This window comes from Hyaena hyaena, unplaced genomic scaffold (genome assembly GCF_003009895.1).
Source record: "Hyaena hyaena isolate Hyena2069 unplaced genomic scaffold, ASM300989v1 scaffold_120, whole genome shotgun sequence".
NCBI classification, from domain to species: Eukaryota; Metazoa; Chordata; class Mammalia; order Carnivora; family Hyaenidae; genus Hyaena; species Hyaena hyaena.
In genome coordinates, this window is record NW_024080752.1 from 626,440 (window position 1) to 648,428 (window position 21,989).

Consider the following 21,989-nt stretch of genomic DNA (forward strand, 5'->3'; position numbering starts at 1 on the left):
TAAATAAACAAACATTGAAAAAGGTAGTATGTATATTATCTTAATCTTTTAAGTTATATAAAAAATTAACAAAGTTACATTCTCTAAATTCTATAGCAGATATTTTGCAAGATAGATACAACTGTAAAATTCCAAGGGCAGATTTTACTGTGTCTGGTTTCTGAAAATAGCTTTGAATTGGGTGGGTAATTATTAATACTCTGCTAATAAACGGTCTAACCAGGCATTTGTTGTCACAGGATAGAATGATAGAAACTTCGAGCTAAAAAGACTCTAAACACCAGAGCAGCATCTCCATGAAAATACTAATTTTTCTTAACCAGGTTATTTACATTACACAGCCTAAGTTTTTCAGGAAATCCAAACCCTAGTGTATAACTATGAGGCCTTGCCTTGGCAGCCCCCATTCCCATCCGTTTCTTTCCTTGTTAACTTGAATCAGTGTGCTCTGATACCGCAAATGGTGTGAAAATCTCCAAGCTGCTGGGCTCAAGTTTGCTGTTCCTGAAAATAATTTGTGTGAGAATAACAAGACAAATATGAACTATTAGTGGGTATCTGTGTGGTTGCACAGTGGGCAAAGCATACCCTGGTACCTGCAGGGACAAAGTTGGTTCTGTTCTTAAAGGAATAAGTTAAAAAGGGCTGTGTTCTGTTCTGTCCTTTCTCTTCCTGAACAAACTCTGTAAGTATCATGTCATGAACTGTACTTCTAAAATAACTATTTTCCCCCTTGCTTCTTAGTCCATCGGAAATGCTAAGACAACCAGGAATGATAACAGCAGCCGTTTTGGGAAGTATATTGAAATTGGTTTTGATAAGAGATATCGAATCATTGGTGCCAATATGAGAACTTACCTTTTAGAGAAATCCAGAGTGGTATTCCAGGTAAGCCGGGCAGGAACCCATAAATATCTGTATTAGATTCTCAATAATTTCAGATTTCATTCTGGCTAGTGTGAATTTTATTTGCAGATAACTCTTGAGTTTATAACTTACAAGTCTTAATAACTTATGACAGTATTACTACAGACCACATTTGGACCACAGTATGTAAAATGGTACCTGTCAGAGGCAGGACAGTACCTATTAGACTAATAATTTCTGGGACTCGGCACTGGTTTCGGCTTAATGGTTTTGATTTTTCCTACAGATGCTGGTAGGAAAAGCTTATTTAAAAGAGATACTCTTAGTTTAGTCTTAACTCTCATATTTCCCAGTTGATAGGGAAGACATTGGGATATGCTTTCAGTGACTTACAGTTTGAACTCAGTTCCTTGTCCTTCTATCTTCCTTCCCCTCTCTTAGAATATGATATTATTTAGATAGAATAATGAAAGTTAAAAAATCTTCTTTACCAGGGGTACCTGGGTGGCTTAGTCAGTTGAGCATCTAGCTCTTGGTTTCAGCTCAGATCATGATCTCACAGTTTGTGAGTTCGAGCCCTGCATCAGACTCCATGCCGACAGTGTGGAACCTGCTTGGAATTCTCTCTCCCCCCCACCCCCTCTCTGCCTTTGTCTCTCTCTCAAAATAAATAAATTAATTTAGAAAATCTTCTTTGCCAGACATAAGCCCCTTTGGGCATCAAACCTGACCTTGAGGACACATTATTCTTTAGTCAACTGAATACACTACAGAATTCAAGCATTTGGTGGTAGAGTATAAGGATTCAGTTTTATTACAGTTGTATTTTTTTGAAGTATGTATGTAGTAAAAGGACTGTCAGGAAATACTAAGAAACGATGTTAGAATTGTACATGATTTATTTTCTATTTTGTAAAGTATTTTATTGATGTTAAAATATATAAACTAAAATGATATAGATGGTGTAGTACATTTGTGGATTTCTTACAAGCAGCCACAGTAGTGATCCAGCTGACATATGGCAAACATGGAATATACTTTTTCGTTTAAAGTGTTAGGGGCACCTGGGTGGCTCAGTCAGTTAAGTGTCCGACTTCGGCTCAGGTCATGATCTCATGTTTCGTGGGTTTGAGTCCCGTGTCGGACTCTGTGCTGACAGCCAGCTCAGAGCCTAGAGCCCATCTTCCAATTCTGTGACTCCCTCTCTCTCTGACCTCCCCTGCTCATGCCGTCTCTATGTCTCTCTCAAAAATAAAACATTAAAAAAATAAAATAAATAAATAAACTGTTTGGAAGCGGGGGCACCTGAGTGGGTCAGTCTAAGCATCCGATTTCAACTCAGGTCATGATCTCATGGTTTGGAGTTCAAGCCCTGCATCAGGCTCTGTGCTAATGCCCTGGAGCCTGGAGCCTGCCTCAGATTCTGTGTCTCCCTCTTTCTCTGCCCCTCCCTTGCTCACACTCTGTCTCTCTTTCTCTCAAAAATAAACATTAAAGAAAAAAATATTTTTAAGTAAAAAAAATTTAAAGTGTTAGGAAGGGGCGCCTGGATGGCTCAGTCAATAGAGCTCTGACTCTTGACTTCAGCTCAGGTCATGATCTCGCAGTTCATGGAATTGAGCCCACATCAAGCTCTACATTGACAGCATGGAGCCTGTTTGTGATTCTCTCTCCCCCTCTCTACTCTCCCCTGAGCTCACTCCCTTTCAAAATAAATAAACATTAAAAAGAAAATAAAGTGTTAGGAAGACTATGAATTTAAAAGGTACTGTGAGAAAATACGGAGTACAGATTTCCCTCACTATCCAAAAGTAGATTGTTCATATGAAAACTTTTGTAAGCTGACATGGTGTAAAGCAAGGAAAAAATACAATTAAGTTACGTGGAAAAGTTTTTGAGCATCCCTAGACCCCAAAAATTACCTCTCTTAGGCTTTTCTGATACCTTGGGACACATCTTGTTAATGGATGCACAAAATAAATCATGATGAAGCACCAATGCTCTCAAACACAGTTTGAGGTATGGCAGGTTGATGAGATGCTGAGTGTAGTTCCGGCCGAGGAGATGGGTGGGGCTGCCCTCGCTGCTCTGACAGTATGCTGCCTCTGTAATGGCTCACTGAAAACAAACACTAAACATTATTTTTGTGTTTCTGTAAAAAATCCTCTGTGGGTTTATTTTGGTTCACAGAACAGGTACTAATGTAGGCCTTTTGCAAAAGTGAGTGGTATAATGTGAACTTTAGAAAAGCAAAGGATACCTATTTTCGAAAAATATAGTTTTAGTTTTCCCCAAAGGCAATGATCTCTTAAAGTGATGGCATATATCAAGCTATTCTTTACTTCAAAAAGCATCATTATCAGATCATTTTTGTTGAATGGAACTAACAGATACATACATATATGCACATAGCTAATAAATCATAAAATTTAATAATCATAAACATGTATTAGGAAATTTGGTAAGGGATAACTTACTTCACTGAATTAAATATTAAAACTTTATTTTATGATTGAATTTTATGAGATTTAGGTTAAAATGCTATAATTGAAACTCTTCTTATTTCAAAGGCAGAAGAGGAGAGAAACTATCATATCTTCTATCAGCTTTGTGCTTCAGCAAATTTACCTGAATTTAAAATGCTGCGATTAGGTATGAATATAGTGTTAGATTTATTGTCCTGGTATTGCTTTCTATTAATTCCCAAGTTCATAAACTTATTTGTTAAAAAGGAAATTATCTCATACTGAAATATTTATGAATAAAATGATAACAAGTTTATAATTGGTTTCACGATAAGCTGGTGATGAGAAAGAGGTGAATGGCTGTGTAAATGAAGCAAGATTGTCCATGAACTGATAACCTGTTTAAGATGAGTGATGAGTACAGAGGGAATCAAACTCCGGACTCTGTACATTTAACTGTACTATCACTGTGTCAACTTTAGAGTTGACATAAAGGTAGAAGTCAAGGATTTTTCATAGATTGCAAATCTTTTATTTTCTTTAATTGCAGGAAATGCAAATAACTTTCATTACACAAAGCAAGGTGGCAGTCCTGTGATTGAAGGAGTCGATGATACCAAGGAGATGGCACATACCAGGCAGGCCTGCACTTTGCTAGGTAATGTAATTTTATTTTTGCGCTCTTATGAGCAGTAGCTCTCTGATTTAAGCAGCCTTTGCTTGAAATATGGGCTTTGCTTTGTATTAGGTAGTGAATGCTGTTGGGAGATTTAACTTTCCTTATAAAACACCTTTGGACAGCAAATGGGCACAAGATTTCTTTTTGGGGTGGTGGGAATTATTCTAAAAACAGATTGTAGTATTGGTTGCACAAGTAATCACTGAATTGCATACTTAAAACAGGTGAATTTTATGGTATGTAAATTATCCCTCAATAAAGCTGTTTAAAGAACAAATTGAGGGCATTAAAGTAAGTAGAACTAACTATAATTCTTTAAATTTTCACAAAATTTGAAACCTAAAGCTAAATGAAATGGTTTCCTGAACAAGCTTACATTTTGTAGGGTTTTTATTTTTGTTTTTCTGGGGTCTTTTGTGGCTGGGAAATGTGGCTGAGCTGGCATAATGACAAAACATTGTATTACATGTTGATTATTTTACTGTTTTAAAATGAGCTATCACTCGTTTCTGAGATTTAAAAAAATATGAGGTCTACATGTGAATAAATTAATCTTTGGAACTATAATGTACAACTTTTAATGGTGAATCATTTATTTAAAAAACCCCAAAATATAAATAACAAACATCATATGTTGGTGTTTTGAAGAATACTATGAGGTGAGTTGATTTGATTTAAAAGCATTGCTAATCATGAGAAAGAATGAAATCTGGCCATTTGTAGCAACATGGACGGAACTTGAGGGTGTTATGCTGAGTGAAATAAGTCAGGCAGAGCAGGACATATACTATATGTTTGCACGTATAGGAGGATTGAGAGGAACTTAATGGAGGATCATGGGGGAGAAAAGGGGAAATAGTTGGGGAAAGGGAGAGAGGCAAACCATGAGAGACTCTTGAATGCTGAGAACAAACTGAGGACTGATAGGGGTGGAGGAGAGGGGAAGGGGGGTGATGGGCACGGAGGAGGGCACTTGTTGGGATGAGCACTGGATGTTATATGGAAACCAATTTGACAATAAACTATTTTTAAAAAAGGAGAAAAACACTTACAAAAATAAAAGCATTGATAATCAGAGTATGGTCCAGAACCATGATGAAGCTTTCAAAAATTCAGAAACTCAAACCTTATCTCAGACTAATGAATCAGAATCTGCACATTAACAAGATCCATTGGTGATTTATATGCATACTGAAGTTTGAAAAATACTGCTTTACTTCTGTGGCTCAATATATTTGCAGATAGAAAATGGCAAATTTGTAAAAGCCATAATGTAGGTGATGGTAAAAACATTCATTATGAGATCAATTCTCACTTACCTCATATATGATTATGTATTTGGAAATAATTTTACCACTTTCACTTCCATATAATTATATCTAATGTTTAGGAAATTCTTTCCTTATTGAAAAATGAAGCCAGGTCGGAGAGAAAGCCAAGGGCTGTACAGCTTTCTCATCCTGTCCCGTCCTTCAGTTCCTGCTCTGGTGCTGCATTTAGATACTCCCTCATCAGGCTGGGGGACAGCACTGGCCTCAACTTCTAATCTTGAGATTTCTTTTTTTTTTTTCTTGAGATTTCTTTGACTTACACTTGGTCTGTAATTAGAAATAACTAAATAATAGGAATCAAAACAGCCTTATTGGGCTGCAAATTGCATTTGGAATAGAGGAAATACAGAAAGTAATAATGTTAATAAAATACCTAAATCCAGGGTATGATGGTGATAATTTGTTGGGCACTTACCACGTGTCCCATATGTGTTAAGATGCTACACGACTCATGCATTTTCTCATTTAATGTTCACAGACACCCTTTGAGATATTCACTGCTATTCCCATATCTCAAGTGAGAAAACAGAAACACAGAAGGGTGATGTTCCTGCCCATGTGGGATGGCAGGTCAGGAGCAAAGCCAGGCATTGAGCCCAGTTTTTACTCCACAACCTATGCTCTCAACCATGATGCTGAACTGTTTTTATGTTAATGTCAATAAAGGTGAAAGTGTTACTAACCACGATATGTTACCATCTGCACAACTGGCAATATTTAAGAGTTAAAAATAGGCTTAAAATTGTCTACTGTAATGGTTTCTAATCACTTGTTCATTTACTCTGTTATTTCAGGAATTAGCGAGTCTTATCAGATGGGAATTTTCCGAATACTTGCTGGCATCCTTCACTTAGGCAATGTTGCATTTACATCTCGGGATTCAGACAGCTGCACAATACCTGTAAGTTCAGAATATGCTTAGTGTGATAGCAGTTCATTTGTGTTTCAGTTTTGTTGATTCTTTATGGAAGCAGTATATTTGAAGTATCTCTCTTAATATTATCAGAGAGATAATTATTAGAGGAATAAATTATCCCAAGTAGAATCTTGAACTGAAAGTAAAGAAATAGGGATGCTAATCCCTGGTGCACAGTGATTGTGTTTGTTAGGGGTAGGAGGAGAGAGAACTTGGATACATGTCTGGTCCATGTGCACAGAGGTGGGAAGTATTGGATGTGAAAGTGGATTGGGGACATCTAGGGAGAAGGGTTTATTTGGCCCTTAGCACAAGTACCAATAATTGAAAACTTTGTGTCTTCAGCTGTGGAATTGTAATACGGTTTAAAAGTTATTTAAGGGGGTGCCTGGGTGGCTCAGTCGGTTGGGTGTCCGACGTCGGCTCAGGTCATGATCTCATGGTTCTTGGGTTCAAGCCCTGCATCAGGCTTTGTGCTGACAGCTCAGAGCCTGGAGCCTGCTTTGGATTCTGTGTCTCCCCCTCTCTCTGCCCCTCCCTGCTCATGCTGTGTCTCTCTCTGTCTCTCAAAAAATAAACATTAAAAAAATTTTTTTTAAGTTCTTGAGGAAACTATAGTAGTGGTTACTCCTGGGAAATTGAACTAAATGGCTGGTGGACAGGGTGTCTTCATGAGAATTTGCATATTTTCCCCACATAGTGATAACTGAACCCAAGAATTAAAACCCAATTCCATACGTGGAAACAGTTGTTTAAATTGTAACAAAATCTGAGAGTCTCTCCTCATTGGGCATTTATGATTTGCAGTATTTTGATTAAACATCTCACACACACACACACACACACACACACACACAATTTTTAGGTATTTATAATTTTATTGAAATAGAGGAAGTTTTGATATAATTAATTCTTTTTCCATTCTGCTTCCTCAAGATTGTGATAGGAAACTATCTTAAGATTTATGTTTCACTGTTTAGATACCGAAGTTGATTTTAGCAAATCTACGTGTAGGTTACTTCATGTAATTTAGACTTTAGTTTTGAAATACATGTCTTAGTGTCTCTGCCCACATCCAATCCCAGCTTTACTACTTACTCATGCTATGTTTTTTGGTGAGTTTCTTAGCTTCTCTGACCCTCAGTTGCCTCATGTATAAAATGAGCCATTCATTTCCAGCAATTGTTGACTAGGTGCTTTGATTGATCTTTATACTGGATAGATTATATGTATATTTTTAAAAGATTTTATTTTTAAGTGGTCTGTACACCCATTGTGGGGCTTAAACTCACAACCCCTACCCAGATCAGGGGTTGCAGCCAGAATAAATTATATTTTTTAAAAAATTTAATAAAGATGTAAAAACTACTCAGATCCCAGAAATTAAGTGAAAATAGTAACTATGAGAAAGGAGAACCCTCAAGTTAGGACTCACCTTCAGGCATTTGCTGAACCCAGTGACCTTGAGCTTTTGTTTTCTTAGCCAAGTGGAATACAGAAGACAAAACACCAAGACTAGGACTCATATAAACAGAGGCACCCCTGCCTAAAGCTGAGACCCTAAATGGGAACCAGTAATAAACTTCCCTACCACCTATTCCAAGAGTACAAAGAGTTAATCTGGCTTCAGCGAGCCTTGGGGCTAAGTGGAGGAGGAGAAAATAGTTGCCTAAAGATTTACAACAATGAACTCACCCTAACACTTCTTCTCAGACTTATTTTGTAGTTCCTAGATGGTCCCAGAAAGCTAAATACAGAAAACTTAGCTTAAATCAGTCCTTGATTGGTGGTGCCTTAGATGTCTGACAGAAGCACATGGAAGTGTGCTTTGGATGATCCGCCTTGAAACCAGGCCTTAGTGGAGTCCCATGAGAAAAGCTACAAGAAATATTGGGTCACAGTCAAAAATCACAAGTTCCACAAGGAAACAATAGAAGGAGCTAGGTGAAACAACAGATAAGAGTCAAACCTATTCAGAATGCTGAAAGTAATTAATAGCAATTTGACACAACACAACTGAGGAGAGAACTGATGAGCTGGAAGAGAGATGTAAAGAAATTATCTAGAGTTTATGACAGGACTCAGAGATGGAGCATGAGATGGAGATAGAATATTAAAATCTAATCCAATGAGAATTCCTAGAGGAAAAAAGAATGAGGCAGACATAAAATTTAAAGAAATAATTACTAACAAGTTTCAGAAATTGTGAAAATGACACTAAACCTCCGATTTGGAAAGTCTAAAAAAATCCCAATTAGAATAAATAAAAAGAAATCCACCCCTAGGCACTCCATGATGATACCAAAGGCATAGAGAAAAATCTTATTTAAAAATTTTTCAATGTTTATTTATTTTTGAGAGAGAGAGTGCACAAGTGCGCACGAGTGAGCAGGGGAGGGGCAGAGAGAGATCATCACCGGTGCCAAAGTCTGATGCTTAACTGACTGAGCCACCCAGGCACCCAGAGAAAAATCTTTTTTTTTTTTTTTAATGTTTTATTATTTCTAGGAAAGAAAGAGACAGCGTGAGCAGGGAAGGGTCAGAGAGAGAGGGAGTCACAGACTGAAACAGGCTCCAGGCTCTGAGCTGGCAGTCAGCACAGAGCCCGATGCGGGGCTCGAACCCACGAACCGCGAGATCATGACCTAAGTGAAAGTCAGACGCTTAACCGACTAAGCCACCCAGGCGCCCCCACCCGGAGAAAAATCTTAAAACAGGAAGAATTTCTTACTTTTGAAGAAATAACAGTTAAACATGTAGCTTACTTGTTAACTACAGCAATAGATGCCAGAAAACAGTGGTAGTATCTTCAGTGTTCTAGAGTAACTATGAACTTAATTTGTATATCCAGTAAAAATATCTTTCCAGAATGAGGAAAAAATAGAAGTGTTTTCAGACAAATAGAAATTGGGATATTTTGTCACCAAGTGGCCCTCACTAAAGGAAATATCGAAGGACTTGGTTTAGGCAGAAGGGAAGTGATCCCAGGTAGAAGATCTAAAGTTAGAGAATAAATGATGGATCAATAAACTAGAAAAGTATGTGCAAATGTAGATAAAATTTCATTAATTAAACGCAATAATAATAATAATGAATAGTGTATTGGTCTGGAAAAGACAGAACTCTCCACAAAATACTTTGTAGTTACAAAAGGAACAATAGCTATCTTCACCGTGGAGATACTTGGCAGACATTTCCCTAATCTCCTGACCACAGTTGACAAGACCAGTAATGAGACCAATCAACATCATTTAACTTATTTTTTAATTGCTTTTGTTGTTGTTGTCATCATTTGCTTTTAAAAAGCCTTTAAAGATACTTCTCTATTTCTCTGGTTTGTAGTTTATAGTGACCGTGTTTTTAAGTTTTTAATGTTAATTCCAGTACAGTTACCATACAGTGTAATACTAGTTTCATGTGTACAGTATAGTGATTCAGAACTTCCGTATGACACCCAGTACTCATCACAAGTGCACTCCTTGATCCCCATCACCTATTTCACCCATCCCCCCACCTACCTCCTCTCTGATAATCAGTTCTTGATTGATATCAAGTTCTTAACTTAATAGTTAAGAGCCTATTTCTTGGCTTGTTTCTGTCCTTTTTTCCTTTGTTTATTTGTTTTGTTTCCTAAATTCTACATATGAATGAAATCATACGATATTTGTCTTTCTCTGACTGCCTTATTTTGCTTAGCATTATACTCTCTAGCTCCATCCATGTTGTTGCAAATAGCAAGATTTCATTCTTATCATGGCTGAATAATATTCGTGTGTGTGTGTGTGTGTGTGTGTGTGTGTGTGTGTGTGTGGCACATCTTTATCCATTCATTAGTCAGTGGACACTTGGGCTGTTTCCATACTTTGGGTATTGTAAATAATACTACAATAAACATGGGAGTGCATGTACCCCTTGAAATTAGCGTATTGCTAATTGCAACTGAAATTGCAATACTCAGTAGTGCAATTGCTGGATAATAGGGTAGTTATATTTTTAACTTTTTGAGGAACCTCAGTACTGTTCCCTAGTGGCTGCACCAGTTTGCATTCCTACCGGCAAGGCATGAGGGTTCATTTTTCTCCACATCCTTGCCAGCACTTGTTGTTTCTTCTGTTTTTGATTTATAGCCATTCTGACGGGTATGAGGTGATATCTCATTATAGTTTTGATTTGCATTTCCCTATTTATGAGTGATAGTGAGCATAGTTTCATGTGTCTGTTGGCAGTCTGGATGTTTTCTTTGGAGAAATGTCTGTTTAATATCATTTAACTTCTGATATGGTGCACTGAGAGGGCAACATCACTTCTCTGGTATTCCTGCCAAGAAGGCATGACCCAAATCTAATCATGAGGCATCATCATACAGGATCCACATGGAGGGACATACTATTCAAAAATCCCAAGGTTGCAAAAGAAAAACAAAAAAAGAAAAAAGACCTGTTCACATTAAAGGAGGCTAGTGAAACATGGCAACCAAATTCAGTGTATGAACTCAGAATGAATCATAGACGATAAAAATATGTCCCCCACCTCTGTGCAGAGATTGATTAGATCAATTGGGGGGAAAAAAGAATTAGATCTATAGGTTAGATAGAGTTCTATCATTGCTAATTTTCGTATTTTGTTCATGACACCATAGTTATATAAGATAGTATCTTCAGTTTTTAGGAAATGCACACTGAAATATTTAAGACTAAAATGACATCATGTTGGGGCGCCCGGGTGGCTTAGTCGGTTAAGCGTCCGACTTTCGCTTAGGTCATGATCTCGCGGTTCGTGGGTTCAAGCCCTGCATCGGCCTCTGTGCTGATTGCCAGCTCAGAGCCTGGAGCCTGTTTCGGTCTGTGACTCCCTCTCTCTCTGACCCTCCCCTGCTCGCACTGTCTCTCTCTCTCTCTCTCTCTCCTAGAAATAAATAAAACATTTAAAAAAAAATAAAAAAATAAAATGACATCATGTTTGCAACTTGTTCTCAATGGCTCTGAAAAATTAATTTATATGTATATAAAAGTGATACAAACAAATCTGGTAAAATGTTAATATTTAGGGAATTTGGGTGAAGGGAATTCTTCGTACCACTAGTGTAACTTTTTTGTTAGTCTGAAATTAGTTCATAACAAAAAGTTAAAAAAATAAAATGCATCACCAGCCCCTGATCCCCTAAAAACATCTAGACTACTAGATAACAACTGGATACCTGGTTTAAGAATTCAGCTATATACTTTTGAAATGAGCATTCCTAAAACATAAAGGTACAGAAAGTTTGAAAATAAAAAGTTTGGAAAAGACACACCATAATAACTGGGGGGATATGGCAGAGCCTCTGTCAATATTGGACAAAATAGACTTTGTCCAAGAGCAATCTAGAGATTAAAATAGAGTACTGTGTAATGATAGAGATTTTGTTCAACAGCAACATGTAATTGTTCCAACCTTTCATGTACTTAAAGGGACAGCCTAAAATATATAAAGCAAAAATCAACGGAAACCATAAGAAGAAATAGACAAATTTATCCTAGTGGTAGATTATTGACTTCTCTCAATTATTAGAGAAGACAAAGATAAGAGACAGATGAAGAAAGCAAAAAATTAGTAAACTTACAGAAAATTTGAACAGAACAGTTTATAGCCTTGATATAATAGTATGGTAAAGAATATGTTTAGACAGTACTGATCCACTTCTAAATGATGTCAAATCATTCATATTTATATGAATGAAATTAGCTGCTTATTTGAACGAGCTGTGGCATGCTGTTGGTAATGGTATTAATTTGTATATAAATTGATCCTTTGGGAAGAAGGGAGATCAAAGGTGGAAGGGACTGCTTCAGTGGGAAGGGTCAGAAGGTGAGAGTGTCAGGACACCCAGGTTGTAGTAACAACACTGTTATAAATTGGCCACGTGATGTTTTTGACAAGCTGTCCTCTTGGATTTCATTTCAAGGATAGCAGTGTTCATCCTGCCTATTCCCCAGGAATGTCATCAGATTCAATTGAAACATGCTAGTGAAGATGTTAAAAAATATAATGCACTCATGAGGATTAAATTAAACAAGTATTTATTGAATGTCCACTCAGTGCAAGGCCTATGGAAGACATTGTAGGGGATAGGGATGTGTAAGTCAAAAAAGAGATTCTAATCTAAGAAGTCATACAAGTTACGTGTTTCAAACCCTTCAGTAGCTTCCCTTTGCTCTCAGGATAAAGACCAGCCCTGGTGTCGCCTCTGCCTGTCTCTCTGGTTTCATCTCCATTTTCTTCCTTACTCAGCTTCAGTCCCTCATATTGCTGGTTTCTCTCCCACCACAGGACTTGTATACCAGCTGTTCCCTCAGCTTGAAGACCCTTTCTTCCCCCTTTCACCAAGTCACTGCCTACCCATCCTTCAGATCTCAACTCTGTTCCTTAAGGCAACGGGCCCCTGCCTCTTGAATAGGCACACTCCTCTTACATGGAATCATAGTATAGTGCCCTTGTGCTTCGCAGTGATTTTATGTTTTAGGGAGCGATCATTTGATTAATATCCATATCCCCTAGTGACTGGAGATAGGGGCCATGTCAGGTTTTATTTACTGGCATACTGTAGGCACTCAGTAAATATTTGTTGACAGGCTGACAGATCTTCTGATCAACTTACTGAATGAAGGTACCTGAAGACAGTTATAAACAAATACCGTGAAGAGACAAGGGAAGAGATAGTTTGTGAAATGAGCCCTAAAAGACTATAAATGCTGCCTAGATGCTGGTTTGATGGATGGTTATAATTATTATCACTGATCAGCTTCAAGTGATCTGGGCATTCATTATAACAAAGATATTGCTGTTTTTGTTTTGTTTCATTTTGTTTGTTTTTCCTTCATTTTAGTGTTTTCTAGTAAATTCTGTTGGAAATAACCCAGTCTCTTTTGTCAGCCCAAGCATGAACCTCTCAGCATCTTCTCTGACCTTATGGGTGTGGACTATGAAGAGATGTGTCACTGGCTCTGCCATCGGAAACTGGCTACCGCCACAGAGACATACATCAAACCCATCTCCAAGCTGCAGGCCACGAATGCCCGCGATGCTTTGGCCAAGCACATTTATGCCAAGCTCTTTAACTGGATTGTAGATCATGTCAATCAGGCCCTCCATTCTGCTGTTAAACAGCACTCTTTTATTGGAGTGCTGGACATATATGGGTAAGTATATTTGGCTTAGTGGTCTGCCACAGAGCATTGCTTTCCAGAGATTACCTAGTAACTCTAAGTGGGTATTAGATTTTGTCTCCTACTGGGAAGGAGAAAAGAAAATTAGAAGAACATTTCTAAAAATCTTATTTCATTTGGTAATTTGCCTTTTCTGAGTACCCTCTTTTAACTGTTAAAACCTTTCCTGTACACTTGTGCTTTTTGATGCCTAATATTTTTATTATAATGTTCAGTTTTGCAAAAGAACCTAGGAGATCTCTATTCCCAGTTCCCCTTTATGTGAGTGTGAATCTGTAAAGTGACAAAAGCAATCACTTTATCATAATGCCAATTGTTCCCCATTTGGGGATGAGTTAGCCCTCAAAAACTCAAACTGTTGAACATTTCTCCATGCTGGACCCTTTAAAAAAATCTCTCTGCTGCATGGCTGATGCCTGTCTGCTGGGTACAGAGCCCACGTTACTGGCTTAGAAACCTTTATCTTCACTGATGTGGAAAGAAAGTTTCACAATGTGGGAAAATTTCCCATTTCTTTCTTGCTAATGTGTACATTTTGAATATTTAAAAAAAAACTATTTGTTTTTCTCCTCTTCACATAATATTTTTGGTTTTACAGATTTGAAACATTTGAAATAAATAGTTTTGAACAGTTTTGCATAAATTATGCAAATGAAAAACTACAACAACAATTCAATATGGTAAGAATTTTCTTTTTTAACTAATATTCTACTATAAATTATTCTTTTGAATTTTACTCTGTGTTTAAAGTCTGGTTTCTGAAGTGAAATTATAAATTATACTTATTATCTGGGGTTTAGAACAACTGAACTGCTGTTTAATAAATAAGTGCAACATCAGAAACGTGTTTATGGCCCAGATAGGACTCAAGGTGATCTTCATATTACAGTTTGGGTATAGTGAAAACTATAAATTGAATGAGGTAATGCAGGAAGTGTGTCAGCAGTAACATAGGCACCATGAAGTTCTGAGCCCAGTATTTCTTTCAGTGTGTGGTTCCTATGGAGTTAGGACTGTCTTAACTATCTTAATTCTTATTTGCTGTAGCAGCAAAATTCCAGAATAAAAAATCAGAACACCTTCTCTTTTCTACATATTTTTTACATATTCTGTTTTACATATTCTCTTTTTAACAGAATGTCTCTGAGACATTCACCAAGACAATGGCAATGGGAATATTTTGAGAGTGGCTCTTGTGGAGTAGTAATATCAAATATCTTCAAGTATTATGGTATTGGGGGATTTCATGGTATTTAAAAACGAGGGGCAGTAGATTATAATAGTGAAGAGCACAGACCCTCAAACTAAACTGCTTGCATTGGAATCCCATTCTATATTGATTCTTCAGGGGACCTTGGGCAGGTTAATTGACCTTTCTGGGCTTTAGTCTTCTCATATGTATAGTGGGGATAATGACCACACCTACTATCATATGGTTGTATAGATTAAATGAGTTAAAATATGTAAAGTGCTCAGCAGATGTAAGGTACACTTCTAAGAGCAAGGTTAGGGATGGTTTTTAGTATGGATGAAAGAGGATATTAAAAATGAGCCACCTATAGGCATTGAAGATGGAAAAGAAGAGAGTTGAAAGACAGGAAAAGAGCCTTTAGTATCCTTATTTTATAAAGAGAGAGGTCAAGGGATATGCTCTATAATTGATGAGAACAGAAAATAGAAGCTTAAAGGTATTGTTTTAAATTCCAAAATTAATAAAAATCAAAAGATCTAAAAGTAGTAATATTCAGAGGACAGGAGAGGAGCAGTGGAGAGGTGATATATATGATTTTGTCCTCATTTGTCTCATCAAGAAATAAGTAAATGATGTTTCCAATGAATAAATCAAAAAGAAGTGGATAAACGTATTCTTTAGAGGTTAAGTATCAGAAGAAATAGCTCAAGTGTTGTCGAGTCACTCAGTTCTGTGTCAGGTGCACTAAAGAATTAGAGACCTGAGACCAGAATGGAGAGGTAGAGTTTATTGAGTAGCTAAGTATAGTACACTTTGAAGAGAGAAAGTGGGCCACTGCCAGAGCAACAGTGGCAAAGGCCCCAAAAAGCTCTAGCTGCATCCTTTTAAGTCTGCTTTGTGTACATGTAAATTTGGCTTTGATTGACATTTTTTTTTTTTACAAATAGTTTATTGTCAAATTAGTTTCCAAATAACACTCAGTGCTCATCCCCACAAGTGTCTTCCTCCATGCCCATCCCCCCTCCCCCCCACATCCATCAGTCCTCAGTTTTTGTCAGCATTCAAGAGTCTCTCATGGTTTGCCTCTCTCCCTTTCCCCCACCATTTCCGCCCTTCTTCTCCCCCTTGTTCCTCCGTCAAGTTCCTCCTAATCCTCCTATACGTGCAAACATATGATATTTGTCCTTCTCTGCCTGACTTTATTTCACTCAGCATAACACCCTCAAGGTCCATCCATGTTGCTACACATGGCCAGATTTCATTGTTTCTCATTGCCATGTAGTATTCCATGTTATAGATAAACCACATCTTCTTGATCCATTCATCTGTTGATGGACACTTGGGCTCTTTCCATGTTTTAGCTATTGTGGAGAGTGCTGCTATGAACATTGGGGTACATGTGCTCCTATGCCTCAGCATTTCTGGATCCCTTGGGTAAATTCCTAGCAGTGCTATTGCTGGGTCATAGGGGAGTTCTATTGTTAGTTTCCTTAGGAATCTCCACACTGTTTTCCAGAGGGGCTGTACCAGTTTACATTCCCACCAACAGTGTAGGAGGGTGCCCGTTTCTCCACATCCTCGCCAGCATCTAGAGTTCTCTGATTTGCTCATTTTAGCCACTCTGATTGGCGTGAGGTGGTATCTCAGTGTGGTTTTGATTTGTATTTCCCTGATGAGGAGGGACACTGAGCATCGTTTCATGTGTCTGTTAGCCATCTGGATGTCCTCTTTGGAGAAGTGTCTGTTCACATCTTCTGCCCATTTCTTCACTGGGTTGTTTGTTTTTCGGGCGTGTAGTTTGGTGAGTTCCTTATAGATTCTGGATATTAACCCTTTATCTGATATGTCATTTGCAACTATCTTTTCCCATTCCGTTGGTTGCCTATTAGTTTTCTGGGTTGTTTCCTTGGCTATGCAGAAGCTTTTAATCTTGATGAGGTCCCAATCATTTATTTTTGCTCTTGATTCCCTTGCTTTTGGGGATGTGTCAAGTAAGAAGTTGCTGCGGTGGAGATCAAGGAGGTTGTTTCCTGCTTTCTCCTCTAGGGTGTTGATAGTTTCCTGTCTCACATTCAGGTCCTTTATCCATTTTGAGTTTATTTTTGTGCATGGTGTGAGAAAATGATCTAGTTTCATTCTTCTGCATGTTGCTGTCCAGTTCTCCCAACACCATCTGTTAAAAAGGCTGTCTTTTTTCCATTGGATATTCTTTCCTGCTTTGTCAAAGATCAGTTGGCTGTCTACTTTTGGGTCCACTTCTGAGTTCTCAATTCTGTTCCATTGGTCTATGTGTCTGTTTTTGTGCCAATACCATACTGCCTTGATGATGACAGCTTTGTAGTAGAGGCTAAAGTCTGGGATGGTGATACCTCCCGTTTTGGTTTTATTTTTCAGGATTACTTTGGCTATTCGGGGTCTTTTGTGGTTCCATACAAATTTTTGGATAGTTCTAGTTTTGAGAAGTATGCTGGTGCAATTTTGATTGGAATTGCAATGAATGTGTAGAGTGCTTTAGGTAGTAATGACATCTTAACTATATTTATTCTTCCTATCCATGAGCATGGAATGTTTTTCCATTTCTTTGTGTCTTCTTCAATTTCCTTCATAAGTTTTCTATAGTTTTCATCATACAGATCTCTTGTATCCTTGGTTAGGTTTATTCCGAGGTATTTTATGGTTTTTTGTGCAGTTGTGAATGGGATCAGTTTCTTGATTTTTTGTTGCTTCATTGTTGGTGTATAAAAATGCAACCGATTTCTGTACGTTGATTTTGTACCCTGCAACTTGGCTGAATTCTTGGATCAGTTCTAGTAGGCTTCTGGTGGAGTCTGTCGGGTGTTCTATGTAGAGTATTTGATTGACATTTTTGATGGACACCTGGTGATTATATAACATTCTGGCATCTGTGCCTGTGCCTACCCATGGTGCCTTCGGTTATAATTATATTTATTTCTGTATTATAAATTTATTAGTTTCTAATGGGCTTTGTTGTGACTCTGTTTAATCTAAGAGCAAGTTGCATCTTTTGTGTGCATGTTCAGCTCTTGAAAGTCCTCTTGTGGCTCTTGGGCCAGCTCTGTGGCTAGGACTTTCCTGTTCTGTTACCCCTGAGGTGGCTCTAGAGCTCTGGCCAGCAGCTGCTTTATTTCTCCTTGCTCTTGCCTGCCTAACTGCTTAACAAATAGAGTTAAAAATGGTTTCCTCCAGAGACTGAGACTGGGGATGGGAGAAGGGATTGTTGCTTGTCATCATCAGACCTTTAGGATGTTTGATTTTTTAAAAATATTGCATATACTCTGATAAAAATTTGTACTATCTTCTTTAGCAAATTAGACTACTTTGCACAAGGAAATAATGCAGAAGTGATCTTCAAACCTTAGGCTTATGTCTATGTCCATAAGAATATAATTGGTATATTTTTCATCGTGCATAAGGAACATTAGTAAAAACCTATCAGAGACTGATTATCTTTTCTCAAGGTTTTTCTGGGTTTCTTAATACTTTTTTTTTTTTTTTTACATTTATTAATGCTTTAATCATAGCCACAGCCGCTGCTTTTTTCTAGTAATTTTCGGCACAAGGTGACTAGAAACATAAAGAACCAACACCAGCCTTCATTACTGGCTAGTTTGTCTATTTCTCAAGGATGTCTTGTCTCTGCCTGTGTGTTTCTGATTCTCTTATTGCTCTTTCTCTTTCCCTCTGTCCTTATTGATCTGTTTCTCCTTCTTTTCTGTCTCTGTTTCTCTCCCCCTCTCTGTCTCTGTCACACACACACACACACACACACACACACACACACACACACATCCCCTCTGCACAGCTTTTCTCTGCACAGCTGTTCTATTCCCTCTTACTATCAGATGGCATATTCTTCCCTTCTGTATAGATTTCCTCACTCATTTCACGCTTCCTGTGAATCTACCAGTGGTTGCATTGCTCCTCTCATCCCCTTAACTTGCTTAGTTCCCATTCATCTGGACTTCTTTTAGCCTCAGCTTACACTGTTAATTGCCTGTTTCCCAATTCTTATAGCTGAGAAAGAGAGTCTGATTAACTTCATTCATTTCTTCTTTAGAGATCTCTAGCAATTGACCAGCTGTGCTAGGAATGCGGGGTCTCACAGTGAAAAACTTGGCTGCCTTGGTCCATTTCTTCAGCAGGGATTATGGGTGGGGCAGTTGCTGTGAGAAACACATGTTTGCCATCTTTAGTGCTTGGAGACATTATATTTTGACCACAGATCTCTCACCATTTTGAACCTCATGCCCACATTATCTTTTTGACAACTGAGTATCAAAAATGTTTGAGGTCTCATGGACTTTTCCAAATTAGGCATAGAGATATGGAAGAGAAACAAGCTCTATTTAAAATCTGGAGCACTGTCATTGTGGAGACTGCATATAAATTATTGAATTAGAAAAAGATATGGCTCATTGCTTTGGGAAATATTGGTACCATCAGTCAGGGTATCCTACAGACACATAGTGCCCAGTTTGCCTTCTCATTCATCAAAAGAGCAGAAGAAATTTACTTTGCGATTAGCATGACATAAATATTCCTTTGAGAATTTTTTTTTTAATTACTAAAGCTTGTTGCAGCTGGTAAATGCTGCAGGTGAGCCAGGAAGGGCATCATAGCAAGTATAGAATAAAGTGAGAAAGTTCCAGGTGCATAAGGAGAATATGTATCAGAAATCTGAGTGACACCTAAGTTTCATGGGGTTTTGGGTCCTAGAAAATATGTTGTCGTCTCTGGTCACAGCCACAGAGGGCTATTTCCAGAAAAAGCAGCAAGATGTGTGAGAGAACAAGGGACACAAAAGAGACAAAGGAAAGCAGAAACTCTTAGAAGGAATGAGTCGAGGTCATTAACATCTTAGAAAGACTAAAAGTTGCAGGTTGCTGCATTGGGCAGCCTGAAGCAAGAACTGTACTTGTGGTTGGCTTGCCCTTTTGCCTAGACTAACTTAACTACCGTTCATCTGCAGAGCTCATGTCACACAGCAGCTTTTCCTCAGGGAAGCCTTCCCTCCCCGCTCCTCTGTCCTACCCCCCGCCCTGTGTCCAAACTAGATGAGGACTTCTGCTCCCTTAGTTTGAATTATTTTCCTTTGTAACAAACACTACAGTTTGTGATCCCTTGTGATTATTTGATTTCTGTCTGTTTTTCCACTAGTCTCCAAACTCTGTGACAGCAGAACCCGTGTCTACTTTGTTAATGGTGTGTGGTAACTGGCACATAGTAGAAGGTCAATACATATTTTTGCCTGAATGAGTGAATGGAGATAAGTAATAGTGAGATTGGTGGCTGATGCATTTAGCAGAAACAGCAGTCATTGCTACTTGTTGCAGCAGTGGATGTAGAATTTAGAAAAGTGAGCTGTAGATTCCTTGATGTGAAAAATAATGGAGGCAGACACAAAAGATTGTTGGCTAATTCTGAGGTACATGAACTTCAATATCACCATCCCTTAAGAGCATTACTTCCCATGCTGCAAGCATCGCCCAGTGTGGTTCAGTAGTCTGAGGGGCATCTGCTCTGCATGATTGTTCAAGGCCAGTTAAGGCATTGTCAGCAGCATAGCAATAATTTGAGGCCAAAAAGTATAATGTGCAGTAGATGTACACAAATAAAAAGAATTAAAAAGACTGCTACATTTGTCAGCTATTTAACACATCCACGTATCTAGATTTTCTTGTTTACCAAGTATCCTATGTAGCTGAAATTTACTGTCTCTGGTTTTTATTTGCTTCTTATTATTGTTCTCTTTGTGTAAATCATGTATCTTCCATGAAATTATTGCTGCTGGAAGCCATGGACTATCTCAAATTATTGCCTCTTAGAGTGTTTTCTATAAATGTTTTTTCTTGACTAACATTATAATGATTCAGTAACGCCAGTTTTTCTTTTTAATTTCAGCATGTCTTCAAATTAGAGCAAGAAGAATATATGAAGGAACAAATTCCATGGACACTCATAGATTTTTATGATAATCAGCCTTGCATTAATCTTATAGAATCTAAACTAGGCATTCTAGATTTGCTGGATGAGGAATGCAAGGTAAGTACGGTTTTCTGATGTACCTAGTCTATCAAAAGAGGTATGTCAAGGTGAGAAGGTAAGTGAGTTTAAGCAGAGATTCATTAGTGTACCATGAGGTGCCGCCGTGGCAACAAGAAGGGCGGGAGAGTCAGCCTAGCTTGCATTCTGAAAGGTCACTAGGCCCAAAGCTTTCTAAATACAATTGAAACTTGGAAAATTTGCTTTCTCTTTTCAGCTGCTTCTAAGTTATGTGAAAAACTAACATTAGACATAACTACTACCCATTGTTAGCCACTTCTTTATCAATATGCTTATATTTGGTGTTTTTTGTTCAGTGGTATGACATATTTAAAGAAATGCAAGAAATTGTACAAAAGATATTCTGAATAATAATCCTAAATATCTGTGATTTAAAATTGACTGCTTATTCTTTATTCCTGATAGATCTGGTAGAAAGGGAGTTTTAGCTCTAATTTTCATAGACACAGCATATTGGGAAAATGATGGAGCTCCAGCTACACTACTAACTGAGTCATCTTAGACAAATAACCTATCCTTTCTCTTAACTCCTCTACAGTTTGTATGCCATAAGTTACAACTTACTATAGATTAATGCTCCTAAGCATCCAGATTTCCTACAACATTAAGAATGAATATGATGCTCAGTTGAATTTCACTTGAAATTTAAAAAATGCAAATCAAAACAAAAATGGGATACTGCTTTTTACCTATCAGATAGAGGTGAATTTAAATTTGATAATACCTTTCACTTGATAATAGCAAATGAATGTTTATTACATCTATACTCTTGAGGAAGGGCACGAGTTAATACAACATATTTTTGAGGAAAGTTGACAATATTTATCAAAACTATAAGCACACACCTTTTGACTCAGCAGTGGGACTGTTGGGAGTTCACCCTGTGAGTGTACTTAAACAAGTATTGAAGGTATATATGTGAGAGAAGTAATGGTGACCAGTTGATAGTAACAAAAAATGAGTAACAAGCTGATGGCCATAAATACAAGAATGCTATTATTAAGGAGAAAAAAATACAATACCTTTCTGAATTATGTAAATATTTTACTCTGTGCAGATTTTACCTTTATTTAAGAACTTAAAAAAAATACATGATATGGGGCACACGGCAGGCTCAGTCGGTAGAGCACGTAACTTGATCTCAGGGTCATGAGTTCAAGCCCCACCTTGGGCATATAGCTTACTTAAAAAAATCATAGTAGTTTATCTTTTATTTGTGAGGCTTTTGCTGTGTTAAAAACAGAGTATTT

At 37.7% G+C, this 21,989-nt stretch overlaps 1 protein-coding gene across 6 annotated transcripts in view; it reads left to right on the plus strand.

The window, feature by feature from the left end:
- MYO5A (myosin VA) overlaps positions 1–21,989 on the plus strand; it is a 188,842-nt gene that overhangs the window by 90,049 nt on the left and 76,804 nt on the right. For all 6 annotated transcript variants that reach the window (XM_039237099.1, XM_039237101.1, XM_039237102.1 and 3 more), the window contains exons 6-12: positions 745–888; positions 3,438–3,519; positions 3,883–3,990; positions 6,137–6,243; positions 13,171–13,436; positions 14,062–14,143; positions 20,578–20,718. In XM_039237099.1, coding sequence (XP_039093030.1) covers positions 745–888; positions 3,438–3,519; positions 3,883–3,990; positions 6,137–6,243; positions 13,171–13,436; positions 14,062–14,143; positions 20,578–20,718 — 930 coding nt within the window. The remainder of the gene's footprint in view (positions 1–744; positions 889–3,437; positions 3,520–3,882; positions 3,991–6,136; positions 6,244–13,170; positions 13,437–14,061; positions 14,144–20,577; positions 20,719–21,989) is intronic.